The sequence below is a fragment of the Salmo salar genome, chromosome 24 (genome assembly GCF_965601325.2).
Source record: "Salmo salar chromosome 24, fSalSal1, whole genome shotgun sequence".
Lineage (NCBI taxonomy): Eukaryota > Metazoa > Chordata > Actinopteri > Salmoniformes > Salmonidae > Salmo > Salmo salar.
This window is the reverse complement of record NC_138314.1, coordinates 40,597,449-40,615,586: the sequence shown is the minus strand read 5'-3', so window position 1 is coordinate 40,615,586 and position 18,138 is coordinate 40,597,449. Positions and strand designations below refer to the sequence as shown.

The 18,138-nt window shown below is 43.8% G+C and overlaps 1 protein-coding gene across 2 annotated transcripts in view; it reads right to left on the bottom strand.

Moving 5' to 3' along the window:
* Positions 1 to 18,138, bottom strand: part of unc5ca (unc-5 netrin receptor Ca) — a 308,049-nt gene that overhangs the window by 64,415 nt on the left and 225,496 nt on the right. For both annotated transcript variants that reach the window (XM_045707149.2, XM_045707150.2), the window contains one exon: positions 9,237 to 9,428. In XM_045707149.2, the coding sequence (XP_045563105.1) occupies positions 9,237 to 9,428 (192 nt within the window). The remainder of the gene's footprint in view (positions 1 to 9,236; positions 9,429 to 18,138) is intronic.

Genomic DNA, 18,138 nt, shown 5'->3' with positions numbered 1-18,138 from the left:
TCACGTGTTGTCTGTACCGGTGAGGTCTGTTGTTATCGTTAGTTGTCTGTACCGGTGAGGTCTGGTGTTATCGTGTGTTGTCTATACCGGTGTCTGTACCGGTGAGGTCTGGTGTTATCGTGTGTTGTCTGTACCGGTGAGGTCTGGTATTATCACGTGTTGTCTATACCGGTGAGGTCTGGTGTTATCATGTGTTGTCTGTACCGGTGAGGTCTGGTGTTATCGTGTGTTGTCTGTACCGGTGAGGTCTGGTGTTATCGTGTGTTGTCTATACCGGTGTCTGTACCGGTGAGGTCTGGTATTATCACGTGTTGTCTATACCGGTGAGGTCTGGTGTTATCGTGTGTTGTCTATTCCTGGTATCTGTACCGGTGAGGTCTGGTGTTATTGTGTGTTGTCTGTACCGGTGAGGTCTGGTGTTATCGTGTGTTGTCTGTACCGGTGTCTGTACCGGTGAGGTCTGGTGTTATCGTGTGTTGTCTGTACCGGTGTCTGTACCGGTGAGGTCTGGTGTTATCGTGTGTTGTCTGTACCGGTGTCTGTACCGGTGAGGTCTGGTGTTATCACGTGTTGTCTATACCGGTGAGGTCTGGTGTTATCGTGTGTTGTCTATACCGGTGAGGTCTGGTGTTATCGTGTGTTGTCTGTACCGGTGACTGTACCGGTGAGGTCTGGTGTTATCACGTGTTGTCTATACCGGTGAGGTCTGGTGTTATCGTGTGTTGTCTGTACCGGTGTCTGTACCGGTGAGGTCTGGTGTTATCGTGTGTTGTCTGTACCGGTGAGGTCTGGTGTTATCACGTGTTGTCTGTACCGGTGACTGTACCGGTGAGGTCTGGTGTTATCGTGTGTTGTCTATACCGGTGAGGTCTGGTGTTATCGTGTGTTGTCTGTACCGGTGACTGTACCGGTGAGGTCTGGTGTTATCACGTGTTGTCTATACCGGTGAGGTCTGGTGTTATCGTGTGTTGTCTATACCGGTGTCTGTACCGGTGAGGTCTGGTGTTATCGTGTGTTGTCTGTACCGGTGAGGTCTGGTGTTATCGTGTGTTGTCTGTACCGGTGAGGTCTGGTGTTATCGTGTGTTGTCTGTACCGGTGAGGTCTGGTGTTATCGTGTGTTGTCTATACCGGTGTCTGTACCGGTGAGGTCTGGTATTATCACGTGTTGTCTGTACCGGTGAGGTCTGGTGTTATCGTGTGTTGTCTGTACCGGTGTCTGTACCGGTGAGGTCTGGTGTTATCGTGTTTTGTCTATACCGGTGTCTGTACCGGTGAGGTCTGGTGTTATCGTGTGTTGTCTATACCGGTGAGGTCTGGTGTTATCGTGTGTTGTCTATACCGGTGAGGTCTGGTGTTATCGTGTGTTGTCTATACCGGTGTCTGTACCGGTGAGGTCTGGTGTTATTGTGTGTTGTCTGTACCGGTGAGGTCTGGTGTTATCGTGTGTTGTCTACACCGGTGAGGTCTGGTGTTATCGTGTGTTGTCTGTACCGGTGTCTGTACCGGTGAGGTCTGGTGTTATCGTGTGTTGTCTGTACCGGTGTCTGTACCGGTGAGGTCTGGTGTTATCACGTGTTGTCTATACCGGTGAGGTCTGGTGTTATCGTGTGTTGTCTATACCGGTGAGGTCTGGTGTTATCGTGTGTTGTCTGTACCGGTGACTGTACCGGTGAGGTCTGGTGTTATCACGTGTTGTCTATACCGGTGAGGTCTGGTGTTATCGTGTGTTGTCTGTACCGGTGTCTGTACCGGTGAGGTCTGGTGTTATCGTGTGTTGTCTGTACCGGTGAGGTCTGGTGTTATCACGTGTTGTCTGTACCGGTGACTGTACCGGTGAGGTCTGGTGTTATCGTGTGTTGTCTATACCGGTGAGGTCTGGTGTTATCGTGTGTTGTCTGTACCGGTGACTGTACCGGTGAGGTCTGGTGTTATCACGTGTTGTCTATACCGGTGAGGTCTGGTGTTATCGTGTGTTGTCTATACCGGTGTCTGTACCGGTGAGGTCTGGTGTTATCGTGTGTTGTCTGTACCGGTGAGGTCTGGTGTTATCGTGTGTTGTCTGTACCGGTGAGGTCTGGTGTTATCGTGTGTTGTCTGTACCGGTGAGGTCTGGTGTTATCGTGTGTTGTCTATACCGGTGTCTGTACCGGTGAGGTCTGGTATTATCACGTGTTGTCTGTACCGGTGAGGTCTGGTGTTATCGTGTGTTGTCTGTACCGGTGTCTGTACCGGTGAGGTCTGGTGTTATCGTGTTTTGTCTATACCGGTGTCTGTACCGGTGAGGTCTGGTGTTATCGTGTGTTGTCTATACCGGTGAGGTCTGGTGTTATCGTGTGTTGTCTATACCGGTGAGGTCTGGTGTTATCGTGTGTTGTCTATACCGGTGTCTGTACCGGTGAGGTCTGGTGTTATTGTGTGTTGTCTGTACCGGTGAGGTCTGGTGTTATCGTGTGTTGTCTGTACCGGTGTCTGTACCGGTGAGGTCTGGTGTTATCGTGTGTTGTCTGTACCGGTGTCTATACCGGTGAGGTCTGGTGTTATTACCTTTTGTCTATACCGGTGAGGTCTGGTGTTATCGTGTGTTGTCTGTACCGGTGACTGTACCGGTGAGGTCTGGTGTTATCGTGTGTTGTCTGTACCGGTGAGGGCTGGTGTTATCGTGTGTTGTCTGTACCTGTGAGGTCTGGTGTTATCACGTGTTGTCTATACCGGTGAGGTCTGGTGTTATCATGTGTTGTCTGTACCGGTGAGGTCTGTTGTTATCGTGTGTTGTCTGTACCGGTGAGGTCTGGTGTTATCGTGTGTTGTCTATACCGGTGTCTGTACCGGTGAGGTCTGGTGTTATCGTGTGTTGTCTGTACCGGTGAGGTCTGGTATTATCACGTGTTGTCTATACCGGTGAGGTCTGGTGTTATCATGTGTTGTCTGTACCGGTGAGGTCTGGTGTTATCGTGTGTTGTCTGTACCGGTGAGGTCTGGTGTTATCGTGTGTTGTCTATACCGGTGTCTGTACCGGTGAGGTCTGGTATTATCACGTGTTGTCTATACCGGTGAGGTCTGGTGTTATCGTGTGTTGTCTATTCCTGGTATCTGTACCGGTGAGTTCTGGTGTTATTGTGTGTTGTCTGTACCGGTGAGGTCTGGTGTTATCGTGTGTTGTCTGTACCGGTGTCTGTACCGGTGAGGTCTGGTGTTATCACGTGTTGTCTATACCGGTGAGGTCTGGTGTTATCGTGTGTTGTCTATACCGGTGAGGTCTGGTGTTATCGTGTGTTGTCTGTACCGGTGACTGTACCGGTGAGGTCTGGTGTTATCACGTGTTGTCTATACCGGTGAGGTCTGGTGTTATCGTGTGTTGTCTGTACCGGTGTCTGTACCGGTGAGGTCTGGTGTTATCGTGTGTTGTCTGTACCGGTGAGGTCTGGTGTTATCACGTGTTGTCTGTACCGGTGACTGTACCGGTGAGGTCTGGTGTTATCGTGTGTTGTCTATACCGGTGTCTGTACCGGTGAGGTCTGGTGTTATTGTGTGTTGTCTGTACCGGTGAGGTCTGGTGTTATCGTGTGTTGTCTGTACCGGTGTCTGTACCGGTGAGGTCTGGTGTTATCGTGTGTTGTCTGTACCGGTGTCTATACCGGTGAGGTCTGGTGTTATTACCTTTTGTCTATACCGGTGAGGTCTGGTGTTATCGTGTGTTGTCTGTACCGGTGACTGTACCGGTGAGGTCTGGTGTTATCGTGTGTTGTCTGTACCGGTGAGGTCTGGTGTTATCGTGTGTTGTCTGTACCTGTGAGGTCTGGTGTTATCACGTGTTGTCTATACCGGTGAGGTCTGGTGTTATCACGTGTTGTCTGTACCGGTGAGGTCTGTTGTTATCGTTAGTTGTCTGTACCGGTGAGGTCTGGTGTTATCGTGTGTTGTCTATACCGGTGTCTGTACCGGTGAGGTCTGGTGTTATCGTGTGTTGTCTGTACCGGTGAGGTCTGGTATTATCACGTGTTGTCTATACCGGTGAGGTCTGGTGTTATCATGTGTTGTCTGTACCGGTGAGGTCTGGTGTTATCGTGTGTTGTCTGTACCGGTGAGGTCTGGTGTTATCGTGTGTTGTCTATACCGGTGTCTGTACCGGTGAGGTCTGGTATTATCACGTGTTGTCTATACCGGTGAGGTCTGGTGTTATCGTGTGTTGTCTATTCCTGGTATCTGTACCGGTGAGGTCTGGTGTTATTGTGTGTTGTCTGTACCGGTGAGGTCTGGTGTTATCGTGTGTTGTCTGTACCGGTGTCTGTACCGGTGAGGTCTGGTGTTATCGTGTGTTGTCTGTACCGGTGTCTGTACCGGTGAGGTCTGGTGTTATCGTGTGTTGTCTGTACCGGTGTCTGTACCGGTGAGGTCTGGTGTTATCACGTGTTGTCTATACCGGTGAGGTCTGGTGTTATCGTGTGTTGTCTATACCGGTGAGGTCTGGTGTTATCGTGTGTTGTCTGTACCGGTGACTGTACCGGTGAGGTCTGGTGTTATCACGTGTTGTCTATACCGGTGAGGTCTGGTGTTATCGTGTGTTGTCTGTACCGGTGTCTGTACCGGTGAGGTCTGGTGTTATCGTGTGTTGTCTGTACCGGTGAGGTCTGGTGTTATCACGTGTTGTCTGTACCGGTGACTGTACCGGTGAGGTCTGGTGTTATCGTGTGTTGTCTATACCGGTGAGGTCTGGTGTTATCGTGTGTTGTCTGTACCGGTGACTGTACCGGTGAGGTCTGGTGTTATCACGTGTTGTCTATACCGGTGAGGTCTGGTGTTATCGTGTGTTGTCTATACCGGTGTCTGTACCGGTGAGGTCTGGTGTTATCGTGTGTTGTCTGTACCGGTGAGGTCTGGTGTTATCGTGTGTTGTCTGTACCGGTGAGGTCTGGTGTTATCGTGTGTTGTCTGTACCGGTGAGGTCTGGTGTTATCGTGTGTTGTCTATACCGGTGTCTGTACCGGTGAGGTCTGGTATTATCACGTGTTGTCTGTACCGGTGAGGTCTGGTGTTATCGTGTGTTGTCTGTACCGGTGTCTGTACCGGTGAGGTCTGGTGTTATCGTGTTTTGTCTATACCGGTGTCTGTACCGGTGAGGTCTGGTGTTATCGTGTGTTGTCTATACCGGTGAGGTCTGGTGTTATCGTGTGTTGTCTATACCGGTGAGGTCTGGTGTTATCGTGTGTTGTCTATACCGGTGTCTGTACCGGTGAGGTCTGGTGTTATTGTGTGTTGTCTGTACCGGTGAGGTCTGGTGTTATCGTGTGTTGTCTACACCGGTGAGGTCTGGTGTTATCGTGTGTTGTCTGTACCGGTGTCTGTACCGGTGAGGTCTGGTGTTATCGTGTGTTGTCTGTACCGGTGTCTGTACCGGTGAGGTCTGGTGTTATCACGTGTTGTCTATACCGGTGAGGTCTGGTGTTATCGTGTGTTGTCTATACCGGTGAGGTCTGGTGTTATCGTGTGTTGTCTGTACCGGTGACTGTACCGGTGAGGTCTGGTGTTATCACGTGTTGTCTATACCGGTGAGGTCTGGTGTTATCGTGTGTTGTCTGTACCGGTGTCTGTACCGGTGAGGTCTGGTGTTATCGTGTGTTGTCTGTACCGGTGAGGTCTGGTGTTATCACGTGTTGTCTGTACCGGTGACTGTACCGGTGAGGTCTGGTGTTATCGTGTGTTGTCTATACCGGTGAGGTCTGGTGTTATCGTGTGTTGTCTGTACCGGTGACTGTACCGGTGAGGTCTGGTGTTATCACGTGTTGTCTATACCGGTGAGGTCTGGTGTTATCGTGTGTTGTCTATACCGGTGTCTGTACCGGTGAGGTCTGGTGTTATCGTGTGTTGTCTGTACCGGTGAGGTCTGGTGTTATCGTGTGTTGTCTGTACCGGTGAGGTCTGGTGTTATCGTGTGTTGTCTGTACCGGTGAGGTCTGGTGTTATCGTGTGTTGTCTATACCGGTGTCTGTACCGGTGAGGTCTGGTATTATCACGTGTTGTCTGTACCGGTGAGGTCTGGTGTTATCGTGTGTTGTCTGTACCGGTGTCTGTACCGGTGAGGTCTGGTGTTATCGTGTTTTGTCTATACCGGTGTCTGTACCGGTGAGGTCTGGTGTTATCGTGTGTTGTCTATACCGGTGAGGTCTGGTGTTATCGTGTGTTGTCTATACCGGTGAGGTCTGGTGTTATCGTGTGTTGTCTATACCGGTGTCTGTACCGGTGAGGTCTGGTGTTATTGTGTGTTGTCTGTACCGGTGAGGTCTGGTGTTATCGTGTGTTGTCTATACCGGTGAGGTCTGGTATTATCATGTGTTGTCTATACCGGTGAGGTCTGGTGTTATCGTGTGTTGTCTATACCGGTGTCTGTACCGGTGAGGTCTGGTGTTATTGTGTGTTGTCTGTACCGGTGAGGTCAGGTGTTATCGTGTGTTGTCTATACCGGTGTCTGTACCGGTGAGGTCTGGTGTTATTGTGTGTTGTCTGTACCGGTGAGGTCTGGTGTTATCGTGTGTTGTCTGTACCGGTGTCTGTACCGGTGAGGTCTGGTGTTATCGTGTGTTTCCTGTACCGGTGTCTATACCGGTGAGGTCTGGTGTTATCACGTGTTGTCTATACCGGTGAGGTCTGGTGTTATCGTGTGTTGTCTGTACCGGTGACTGTACCGGTGAGCTCTGGTGTTATCTTGTGTTGTCTGTACCGGTGAGGTCTGGTGTTATCGTGTGTTGTCTGTACCTGTGAGGTCTGGTGTTATCACGTGTTGTCTATACCGGTGAGGTCTGGTGTTATCACGTGTTGTCTGTACCGGTGAGGTCTGGTGTTATCGTGTGTTGTCTGTACCGGTGAGGTCTGGTATTGTCACGTGTTGTCTATACCGGTGAGGTCTGGTTTTATCGTGTGTTGTCTGTACCGGTGAGGTCTGGTGTTATCGTGTGTTGTCTATTCCTGGTATCTGTACCGGTGAGGTCTGGTGTTATTGTGTGTTGTCTGTACCGGTGAGGTCTGGTGTTATCGTGTGTTGTCTGTACCGGTGTCTGTACCGGTGAGGTCTGGTGTTATCGTGTGTTGTCTGTACCGGTGTCTGTACCGGTGAGGTCTGGTGTTATCACGTGTTGTCTATACCGGTGAGGTCTGGTGTTATCGTGTGTTGTCTATACCGGTGAGGTCTGGTGTTATCGTGTGTTTTCTGTACCGGTGACTGTACCGGTGAGGTCTGGTGTTATCACGTGTTGTCTATACCGGTGAGGTCTGGTGTTATCGTGTGTTGTCTGTACCGGTGTCTGTACCGGTGAGGTCTGGTGTTATCGTGTGTTGTCTGTACCGGTGAGGTCTGGTGTTATCGTGTGTTGTCTATACCGGTGCCTGTACCGGTGAGGTCTGGTATTATCACCTGTTGTCTGTACCGGTGAGGTCTGGTGTTATTGTGTGTTGTCTATACCGGTGTCTGTACCGGTGAGATCTGGTGTTATTGTGTGTTGTCTGTACCGGTGAGGTCTGGTGTTATCGTGTGTTGTCTGTACCGGTGAGGTCTGGTGTTAACGTGTGTTGTCTGTACCGGTGTCTGTACCGGTGAGGTCTGGTGTTATCGTGTGTTGTCTGTACCGGTGTCTGTACCGGTGACTGTACCGGTGAGGTCTGGTGTTATCGTGTGTTGTCTATACCGGTGAGGTCTGGTGTTATCGTGTGTTGTCTATACCGGTGAGGTCTGGTGTTATCGTGTGTTGTCTGTACCGGTGAGGTCTGGTGTTATCGTGTGTTGTCTGTACCGGTGAGGTCTGGTGTTAATTGAAAAAAGGCGCAAATTTAAATTTGTTCCACCTGAGCGAATCTGACCACAAGTCAGAGACCACTATGATGACACACCAAATGTGTTTGATGAATCGCGGGAAAAGAGTAGGAATGGGTTTTTGTAGGCTACAGTCCAATCTATGTCTTCCAATGGTGCAACTGCTGTAATCTAAAAGTAACTGAATGTAATCAGATTATGTTACTGAGGTAATCCAACAGTTACGTTACCGATTACAATTTTGGACAGGTAACTAGTAACTGTAACGGATTACATTTAGAAAGTAACTTACACTAGGGACTTGGAACTCGACTCGGACTGGAGGTTTAGTGATTTAACTACATCACTGCAGTGTAACAACCATTTCTATTACTATGTCATTTCTTAGTAAATATAGGTAATCTATACCATGTCATTTCTTAGTAAATACGGGTCATCTATACTATGTCATTTCTTAGTAAATACGGGTCATCTACACTATGTCATTTCTTAGTAAATACGGGTCATCTATACTATGTCATTTCTTAGTAAATACGGGTCATCTATACTATGTCATTTCTTAGTAAATACGGGTCATCTATACTATGTCATTTCTTAGTAAATATGGGTAATCTATACTATGTCATTTCTTAGTAAATATAGGTAATCTATACTATGTCATTTCTTAGTAAATATGGGTAATCTATACTATGTCATTTCTTAGTAAATACGGGTCATCTATACTATGTCATTTCTTAGTAAATACGGGTCATCTATACCATCTCATTTCTTAGTAAATATGGGTAATCTATACCATGTAATTTCTTAGTAAATATGGGTAATCTATACCATGTCATTTCTTAGTAAATATGGGTAATCTATACCATGTCATTTCTTAGTAAATATGGGTAATCTGTACTATGTCATTTCTTAGTAAGTATGGGTAATCTATACTATGTCATTTCTTAGTAAGTATGGGTAATCTATACCATGTCATTTCTTAGTAAATATGGGTAATCTATACCATGTCATTTCTTAGTAAATATGGGTAATCTATACCATGTCATTTCTTAGTAAATACGGGTAATCTGTACTATGTCATTTCTTAGTAAGTATGGGTAATCTATACTATGTAATTTCTTAGTAAGTATGGGTAATCTATACTATGTAATTTCTTAGTAAGTATGGGTAATCTATACTATGTCATTTCTTAGTAAGTATGGGTAATCTATATGTCATGAAATAAAGTGTTACCGGAAAGACATCCCAAACTGAACCATTGTCTGATGCAACGATAAGAGCACAGCTAGAAATAGCCTGGGTACCAGACCTGTTTGTGCTATCCTTCCACTACTGGCATATGACAAGGAGTGGCAAGGACTGGAATGATGGCACAAACAGGTCTGGTACCCAGGCTAAGCTAGGACCTAGTCACCGCCCCACATCCTACTCACCTGAGCGCGCCGTCTTTATATTGACCGACTGGAAGCCTCCGTTGAGGGCTGATGAGTCGATGATGTCAGAGTCAAAGTCCCGGTGGGTTTTCCGGTAGACGAAGAGCGCCACGATGACGGAGATGACCAGACACATTATGACAGCGATGACGATGCCTACGTAGAGCGCCATGTTTTCTGTGCTGGGGGCCGCTGTGACAGAGACACAGAGAGGGAGGGACACAGTGAGAACCTGGGGAGGTTTAAATTAAACCTGATTCATACTACAAGGCTGAACTAGGGCTGTCTTGGTCGACTGAGAGTAATCTGTTCTTTCGACCAATCGATTGGTTGAAATTTTAAAACATGCATTTCCCCATATATAGACACATGCTATGTGTTTGAATTAAATCAAATATATGTAGGATACTTTGCCTGATGCTTTAAGCACTGCAATTAAAAATGAAGACACACAAATTACTAAAGAGGGAGCCAGAGATCAACATAGCCTAATCAGAAGAAAACAGCCTGTTCCCTACCCGACCCTCCTCCTCCTCCTCCTCCCGATGCTGCTGGCTTCCACACATTCTGCCATTACGCTCCTGAAGTTGACCGTAATAAGTAATAGGCTAGCGGTCAGCGACCTTTTCCATTTGGAGTGCCATGTTATCCTACCATTTCTACTGATCTGCATGCCAGTTATGATTTTCATATGCATATTTTCGTGGAACAGTTTAATTTCATTCATAATAAAGTCTTCATATCTCAAAATCAATGTCATGTGATTAATCAAAATTATATCTAAATTAAAATGATACAAATCTAAAAGTAATAAAAACATTGCAGCCCACAGTTAGAAAATATCTTGATAAAAATAAATATCCTGTAAATCACGTTGGCTATGCATGGCCTGTCTGCAAGGCATTTGAGACATCGTATCAACTATTAGCTGTATGCTATTTTCTCAAGGGATAAAATATAATCAGGTAGGCCTTTTGTATGGACATTTCCACCTGATCAGAGAATTACATTTGTTCCCCTTTCACGCTGAGTGGTTATGGAAAGGGAGAGCTGGACAGATTTTTCCAATGGGCTATGTTGAGGAACTATTGTCATACTCAGTGGCTGTAAAAACACTTATTTTACTTGCTTTTTGAGGTGAAGAAAAAATGACTTTGAGAAGCTCCACAGAGATGGTGAGTTATGACAATCAGAAACAGTATCAGATCCCCAAATGGGAACATTTATAGGCCTACATTTGCACACAGGCCAGGTAGCCTAGTCCTAGTTCAATGTGTAACCAGGTGCATGCACTTACTCAGGATTGACAGGAGCGCTCCAAACCAAACACAATTAATAAATTGACAACTTGTAAATAGAATTAAATAGTATAGCCTAGTTTGTGCGCTGTGCAAACAACGTGTCCACTCCTACAATGACAATGGTAAGACTGTAATAATATATTGAATGCATTAACAGAAATTACCATAACCATACAAACATTGTAGATTAGAAATCATAGTAATTAACAGTAAATGTGATACTGGTGTGTCATCCCCAAGGCCTTCACAACGGATTAGTCCACTCAGACAGGTGTCTTGTGTTCCATAATTTTGTACAAATATATTTGCCACTAAAAAGATCTCAGTCGACCTACAGCCTATGGACCAATCAATCGACCAGTCGACTAAATGGGGTCAGTCCTGGGCTGAACCGAACGTACTGTGCTGGCTTGGACATGATCTGTTCACGTTATCTTTTCCAGCACGGTTCCAGCCACTGTACAGTACAGCTCGGTTCAGATCGGATTGTCTCAGTAGTGTGAAAATGTTATTAGAATTTGCAGTATTTCATTTCTCGCAATGGAGATGTCACTGTAGGCAAACATGACTGAGCAGGTCAACGCCAGCATTACAGACAGGAAGCCAAAATCAAGAGGAAAGGATTTATTTCTGTCACATCTGGCAGAAGGATTGGACCAAGGCGCAGCGTGTAAAGTGCTCATCTTCTTTTATTACAGTAACGTGAACACTTAAACAAAAAATAACGAAACGACACACGACAGTTCCGTAAGGTAACATAGACTATACGAGAAACAACTACCCACAACCCACAGGAAAAAACAGGCTGCCTAAGTATGGCTTCCAATCAGAGACAACGAAAGACACTTGCCTCTGATTGGAACCCATACTCGGCCACACATAGAAAATGAACATAGAAAATGAAAACTAGAACAAATCCCCATGAAACAAACCAACCCAAAAACACACCAAAAACAACACCCCCTGCCATGCCCTGACCATACTACAATGACAAATGACCCCTTTTACTGATCAGGACGTGACAATTTCAAACTGTTAGAACAGAGTAGCAACAGTTGCTAATTTGAGTAAACATACACAAACACCTATCACACAAGACACAATCCTTTATTTAATGAGGCTATGAATCATTTCACGAGAACCCTGACATCTTTCCATAATTTCACCAAAATAATTACAACAGCACTAGGCTTCATTCAAAACAAATCTCCCTCCTCTCCTATGTCCCATTTCCCCATAACATGGTGGAGACTGGCACTTGAGATTTTCACTTTCGGTTTTGTTCCACTAGCTTCAAACAACTGTAAAAACGCCATTTGTAGTTATTGAAAAGATTTAGATTTAAGTCAAATGTACTTGCACTAAAGAAAACAAGTGATAGACAACAATACAGGGGCTTATATGAAAACCACACCACAAAGAAAAACAATATACAATATATAAAGTAAAAAAATTCGAAAGATTTGTTAAAACAGATAACACAACCCACTGATTATAAATTAATTGATCAGTAGTCACGAAAAAAATGATATTTGTTTTGGTTAAATGTGTGTGTGCATGTGAGTGTGGGAGAGTCTATATGGAGGAGATTATTGAGTAGTTTGGTTAATCAGGTTTATCCCCAGTCTTCATGGAGGAGATTACTGGGTAGTTTGGTTCATCAGGCTGACCCCCAGTCTACATGGAGGAGATTACTGGGTAGTTTGGTTCATCAGGCTGACCCCCAGTCTTCATGGAGGAGATTACTGGGTAGTTTGGTTCATCAGGCAGACCCCCAGTCTTCATGGAGGAGATTACTGGGTAGTTTGGTTCATCAGGCTGACCCCCAGTCTTCATGGAGGAGATTACTGGGTAGTTTGGTTCATCAGGCTGACCCCCAGTCTTCATGGAGGAGATTACTGGGTAGTTTGGTTCAACAGGCTGACCCCCAGTCTACATGGAGGAGATTACTGGGTAGTTTGGTTCATCAGGCTGACCCCCAGTCTTCACTTGAAGTTATTGATGTATGATGATGATGATGTTTTAACAATGTGAAGATATGAATTCCAGAGTATGGTACCTCTGTATCTGTTAGAGAATTGACTATGTGAGGTGCAGCAGTGGGGAGGGTGAAGGTTATCACAGTATCTGGTGTTAGATAGATGGATTTCAGAATTAACCTGGAAGAATCCATTGAAGGGTTTAGGTAAACTATCTGGGAGGTATGAGTATTTGTAGATGAAAGTTCATAATTGCCGAACATTAATGTGGTAAAGAGACAAGATATTGAGTTTCTTAAACAAAGGTGCAGATGGAGCCAGGTAATTAGAGGAGGTGGCTAGTCTTGCACATTTCTTTTGTATGATGAGTAATTTGTGTAGGTAGGAGACATATGTACTCGCCCAGCCAATAATACAGTAACTAATATATGGGTAAATGAAGCTATAGTATCGAGTTAGGAAGCAAGCCTGATCATCTTTCTGATGATACCAACAGATATCATCACTGTGCTGCAGACAAATTGAACATGATCTTCACGGATAACTTTTCATCAAATAGAACTTGTTCCATTTCATTCCCAACAATTACAATTCTGGCTATTTTTTTGTATACAATATTTCTTATTATTACTAGTGATTAGAATTTATTTACATTTAAAGATCATTTGTTTATCTGGGACCATTGAGAAGATTTGGCAATGCCTGAGTTGGCTGTGAATAAAAAGTGTGAAAATCTAATTGGTATCATCAGCGAAGAGAATGGGAAGTATGGTAGAAGACCCAGCAGCAAGGCCATAGATATAGATTAAAAATAACAAAGGTCCAATTATCCAACCCTGTGGCACTCCACAGAATATCTTAGCTCTGGTAGATGCACAGCCATTTGCATAAACACATTATTCTCTATCATAAACATAACTATATAACCAATTATATGTATAATCATGAAAACCGTAATAATAACATTTAGTAAGTAATATTTAATGATCAACCATGTCAAACGCTTTGGATAAATCTAAAAAGATGCCAAGAGCATATTCATTGTTGTTCAGAGCTGTAAAGATTTTATCCACAAGTTGCAAAAGAGCCATATCTATGAAGTAGCTTTTTATGAAATTGATATTGTTGATCATATAGGAAAAAATATATATATTTTTTTTTGTAGTACAGATATTGGCCAATAATCTGTAAAATATATTGGATCCCCAGATTTATAAAGTGGGATAACTTTTTTATTTTTTTTATTTTTAGGAACAGTACCAGTTTGCATAGATTTGGTGAAGATATATACGTTAGAGGCTCAGTAATCGAGGAAGACACTGATTTCACCAAAGAGGCACCAATCTCATCATGACCTGCTGCTGATATTTTTAAGTTACCAATCACCTTCTTCACCTCCATTACATCATCACCTCCATTACATCATCACCTCCATTACATCAACACCTCCATTACATCATCACCTCCATTACATCATCACCTCCATTACATCATCACCTCCATTACATCATCACCTCCATTACATCATCACCTCCATTACATCATCACCTCCATTACATCATCACCTCCATTGCATCATCACCTCTATTACATCATCACCTCCATTACATCATCATCTCCATTACATCAACACCTCCATTACATCATCACCTCCATTACATCATCATCTCCATTACATCAACACCTCCATTACATCATCACCTCCATTACATCATCATCTCCATTACATCAACACCTCCATTACATCATCACCTCCATTACATCATCACCTCCATTACATCATCACCTCCATTACATCATCACCTCCATTACATCATCATCTCCATTACATCATCACCTCCATTACATCATCACCTCCATTGCATCATCACCTCTATTACATCATCACCTCCATTACATCATCATCTCCATTACATCAACACCTCCATTACATCATCACCTCCATGACATCATCATCTCCATTACATCAACACCTCCATTACATCATCACCTCCATTACATCATCCTCTCCATTACATCATCACCTCCATTACATCAACACCTCTATTACATCATCATCTCCATTACATCAACACCTCCATTACATCAGGAGGATCAAACTGAAGCAGAGAAGGGAAATGTCCCTTAATGTAATCCAATGGATTTCCATCAGTTACCCATTTTCTTTGACAGAGAGGAACCCAAATAAAAAAAAACGAAATTGACATGAAATAACACCAGGATCACTATAGGTCTTATTTCCAACAATACATTGATATGGGATAGCTGTAGATGTATTGTTCTTAGTCAACAGTTGATTGATGATTTTCCAAGTTGACTTTATACTATTTAATGATTCTTGGAATTTGTTAGTATTTTGGGGATATCCAAAGTAGGTGAGTAAATTTGTTCTTATACTTTTTGTAATTTTCAGAATTCAGGATAGAGGGATTTGTGAGACTTTTCATACTACTTGAGACCGGTTATAAACCAGAACCCTTCTGCTGATCTCTTACATGATTTAACTAAGGGAAAGCGTTGGTGAAAAACACAATTGAAAGATGTATTAAAAAAGAGTAAGCAGACATGTACCATACTCCTCCCACTCTTGATGTTCTACAGCGGTGAACAGCATTATACGGAGAAACGTCATAAAGCATGGACATCTCTTCAGTCAACCATGTTTCTGAAAGGGCAACAACGGAACATTCATGACTGAGAGAAGACAGATAATGAACAAGGTGGTTGGTTTTTTTTAGGATTAAAAAGTAGAAAATAAGCTTGTCTTGGAATGAATTAGATAAACAATGACCAACCTGTATAGCAGTTTAACATTATAGTAATCACAAGTGATACTCATCTCTGGTCAATTTCAGGAAACTTCAATCTGGATCAACAATCATTATATGTATTGTTCACTTCATGAATTCATTCATATCTAATGGGTTGAAGACCATGTTATCAGGGTTGATATCCTGCCTAACTAAGAGAGATACAGAGTGGGAATCATCCAGAGAGTGGAACAGAAACATGGAAGTGTACACCTCACATGTCCAATACAACCATACATTTGTGTTAGTTGTATCAATAGGGGGGCACTTCCTGTGGAATGCACATTGACACAGTCCACATAACACCACCGAAGACTTCAGAGACTTATGACATTTAGAGCAATGTGTGTTTTTGGTCACCAGGTTAGGTGAAACACATGAACAAAGTAGAGTACATGTGTGTGTGTGAAATCAGTGGACTATAGCTGAGTCACTTGCCATAGGCCTACGAGAGGGGGGTGAACGACCAGCTGATCATACTTCATCTATGCGATGTTGCCTTTCTTTTGTTCTTCAATTAGTTGTGGCAGCAGTTCCTTTCATTTGAGGCATACCTTTTTGGAGAAGTCTTCATTGATGAAGATTTTGATTCCCTTCAGGCACTTGGCTCGCCTGAAAATCTCCTCCTCGTCTTTGAACCTGAGAAGTTTCACCACTATAGATCTGGGCCGTCCATCAGGGAAGAAAGTGCCATTCCTATTCACCCTCTCCATCTCAATGAGTTTAGGATCGAGTTTGAGTTGATCTGCCAGGAGTTTCTTGGCCTTGACTTCTGTGTCATGCCAAGTTTGTCTTTACATCCACAATTCCATCGATTAAAATGTTATTTCGCCTCGATTGGTTTTCGAGGTACGCTCCTTTGGAAGAGTGCTTGTCAAAGTGTTGTTTGGAAGATTGCTAAATCCTCAGACATGGTTTTAAATGCGGTCTGGCTGGTGACATTCACACCCTTAAATCATCAAGCCTTTTGTTCCTCTTCTGCATTGAGCTTGTTGTGAGCTAAAATGAGTTCGCAAACACAACCCACACCCCACCTCCCGAAATGAAGTGCCGCCAGTGAAATGGCAAACACGCACAAGAAACAGACTTGATCACACATGCACCACTACTATAAACAGAGAGAAGGCGAAGGACTTACTCACTGTATGTATCCTGGCTGAACTTTACTAAACGAGCGTGAAATCACCAACTCGCAAGTTACTCCTAGCAGTATGCAGGGCAGTAAACCAAAAGACTGGTCAAAGATGCTTGGGAGAGACAGTGGTAGGAGTATTCGCTTACCCACCGAATGAGCACCGTGAACTTCTACTCATAGATGGTACAATGATTCCCTACTCTATTCAGTGTTTGTTCTCTCACATAAACTGAAACTGAGCAAACATTCTAGAATTTTAGCAACCAGAAAATGACAGATCAATTTCTACATTGGCCACTTGACCCAATTTCGACTAGATAACACAGCCACAAACTCAAAACAGCTTTCCCATTTTGACAACAGATGCCGCTCCTGCTGGAGAAGTCAAGAGGTGAATATCACAGCCAATCACAACACTGCAGGATAAGTAATAGTTCCCTGTGGCTCAGTTGGTAGAGCATGGTGTGTGCAACGCCAGCATGATGTGTGCAACGCCAGGGTTGTGGGTTCGATTCCCATGGGGGGCCCGTACAAAAACATTTTTTTTTGAAATGTATGCATTCACTACTGTAAGTCGCTCTGGATAAGAGCGTCTGCTAAATGACTAAAATGTAATACTGTGAAACACTATCGTTCCACTATTACTGCAGATATATTATGGACATTTTCTGAAATTACAATGCTAAAATACAAATTAATCCTATGTGTAGCACCTTTAATAGGTCTGAAAATGTCCAAAAGTGACATTTTCATACACAAGTTTTATATCAAACCGAGGCAGACACATAAAGATTTTATAGATGGGTTGACTGAGCTGCTAAATGGGTGGCTAAAAGGCTTCAAAGGACTCAGCGGAGAACATGGCCAGAATACATGGCTGAGCATCAAGGAGGAAACAAATGTCTAGAACAAGCGACATTTCAAACACGTTTAGTTATGCCACTTGCCTCATCATCTATGGCGTTTTCAGCAAGGCTAGATTTTGTCTGCAGTTATTGGTATGAAGAAACGGAACAAGAAACACTCAGTCATAAAGTCAAATCTGTCATACAGGCTGGATTTCATCACAATATTGACAATAATCCAGATCATAGATCTTAAAACTGCAACTGAGATTTGCACAAGGTGCACTGATAACCTCCAGTCACTAGAGGGAGATATAAACCACATTTGTTCCCGCTGGATCTTGGGTCAGTTTTGTGTTTCACCCACTAATGGCTAAGATAAGGTTTGGGGAAGCTGATCCTAGATCTATACCTAGGGAAAACTTCACCTCAGAGCCCTGGAGCCATTATGGAAACTAGACACCGTTACGATCTCACCTGAATAGGAAGAAGGGCAGAGAGACACTAACTGTACATCCTATCATGTTACAGATGAAATGTTACATATTCATAACTACTACTTGATCTGTTCAATGCTTCATCTCAGTGACAACAACAGTTCCAAGTTGAGTGTACATACACTATATAGCAGTGGTTCTCAACTGGTTTTAGCTCGAGACCCAAATTGAACCAGGTTGTCTGACTCGTGACCCAATATTCGCATCGCAAAAAATAATTGCCAAAAAACAATCTGGAAAACTTTTTTTAATGCAATATTGATAGTAAATGTAGCAATTATATGACACGGTACATACACTATATGCTGTTGTGATAGCCTGGGCTATATTCCCTA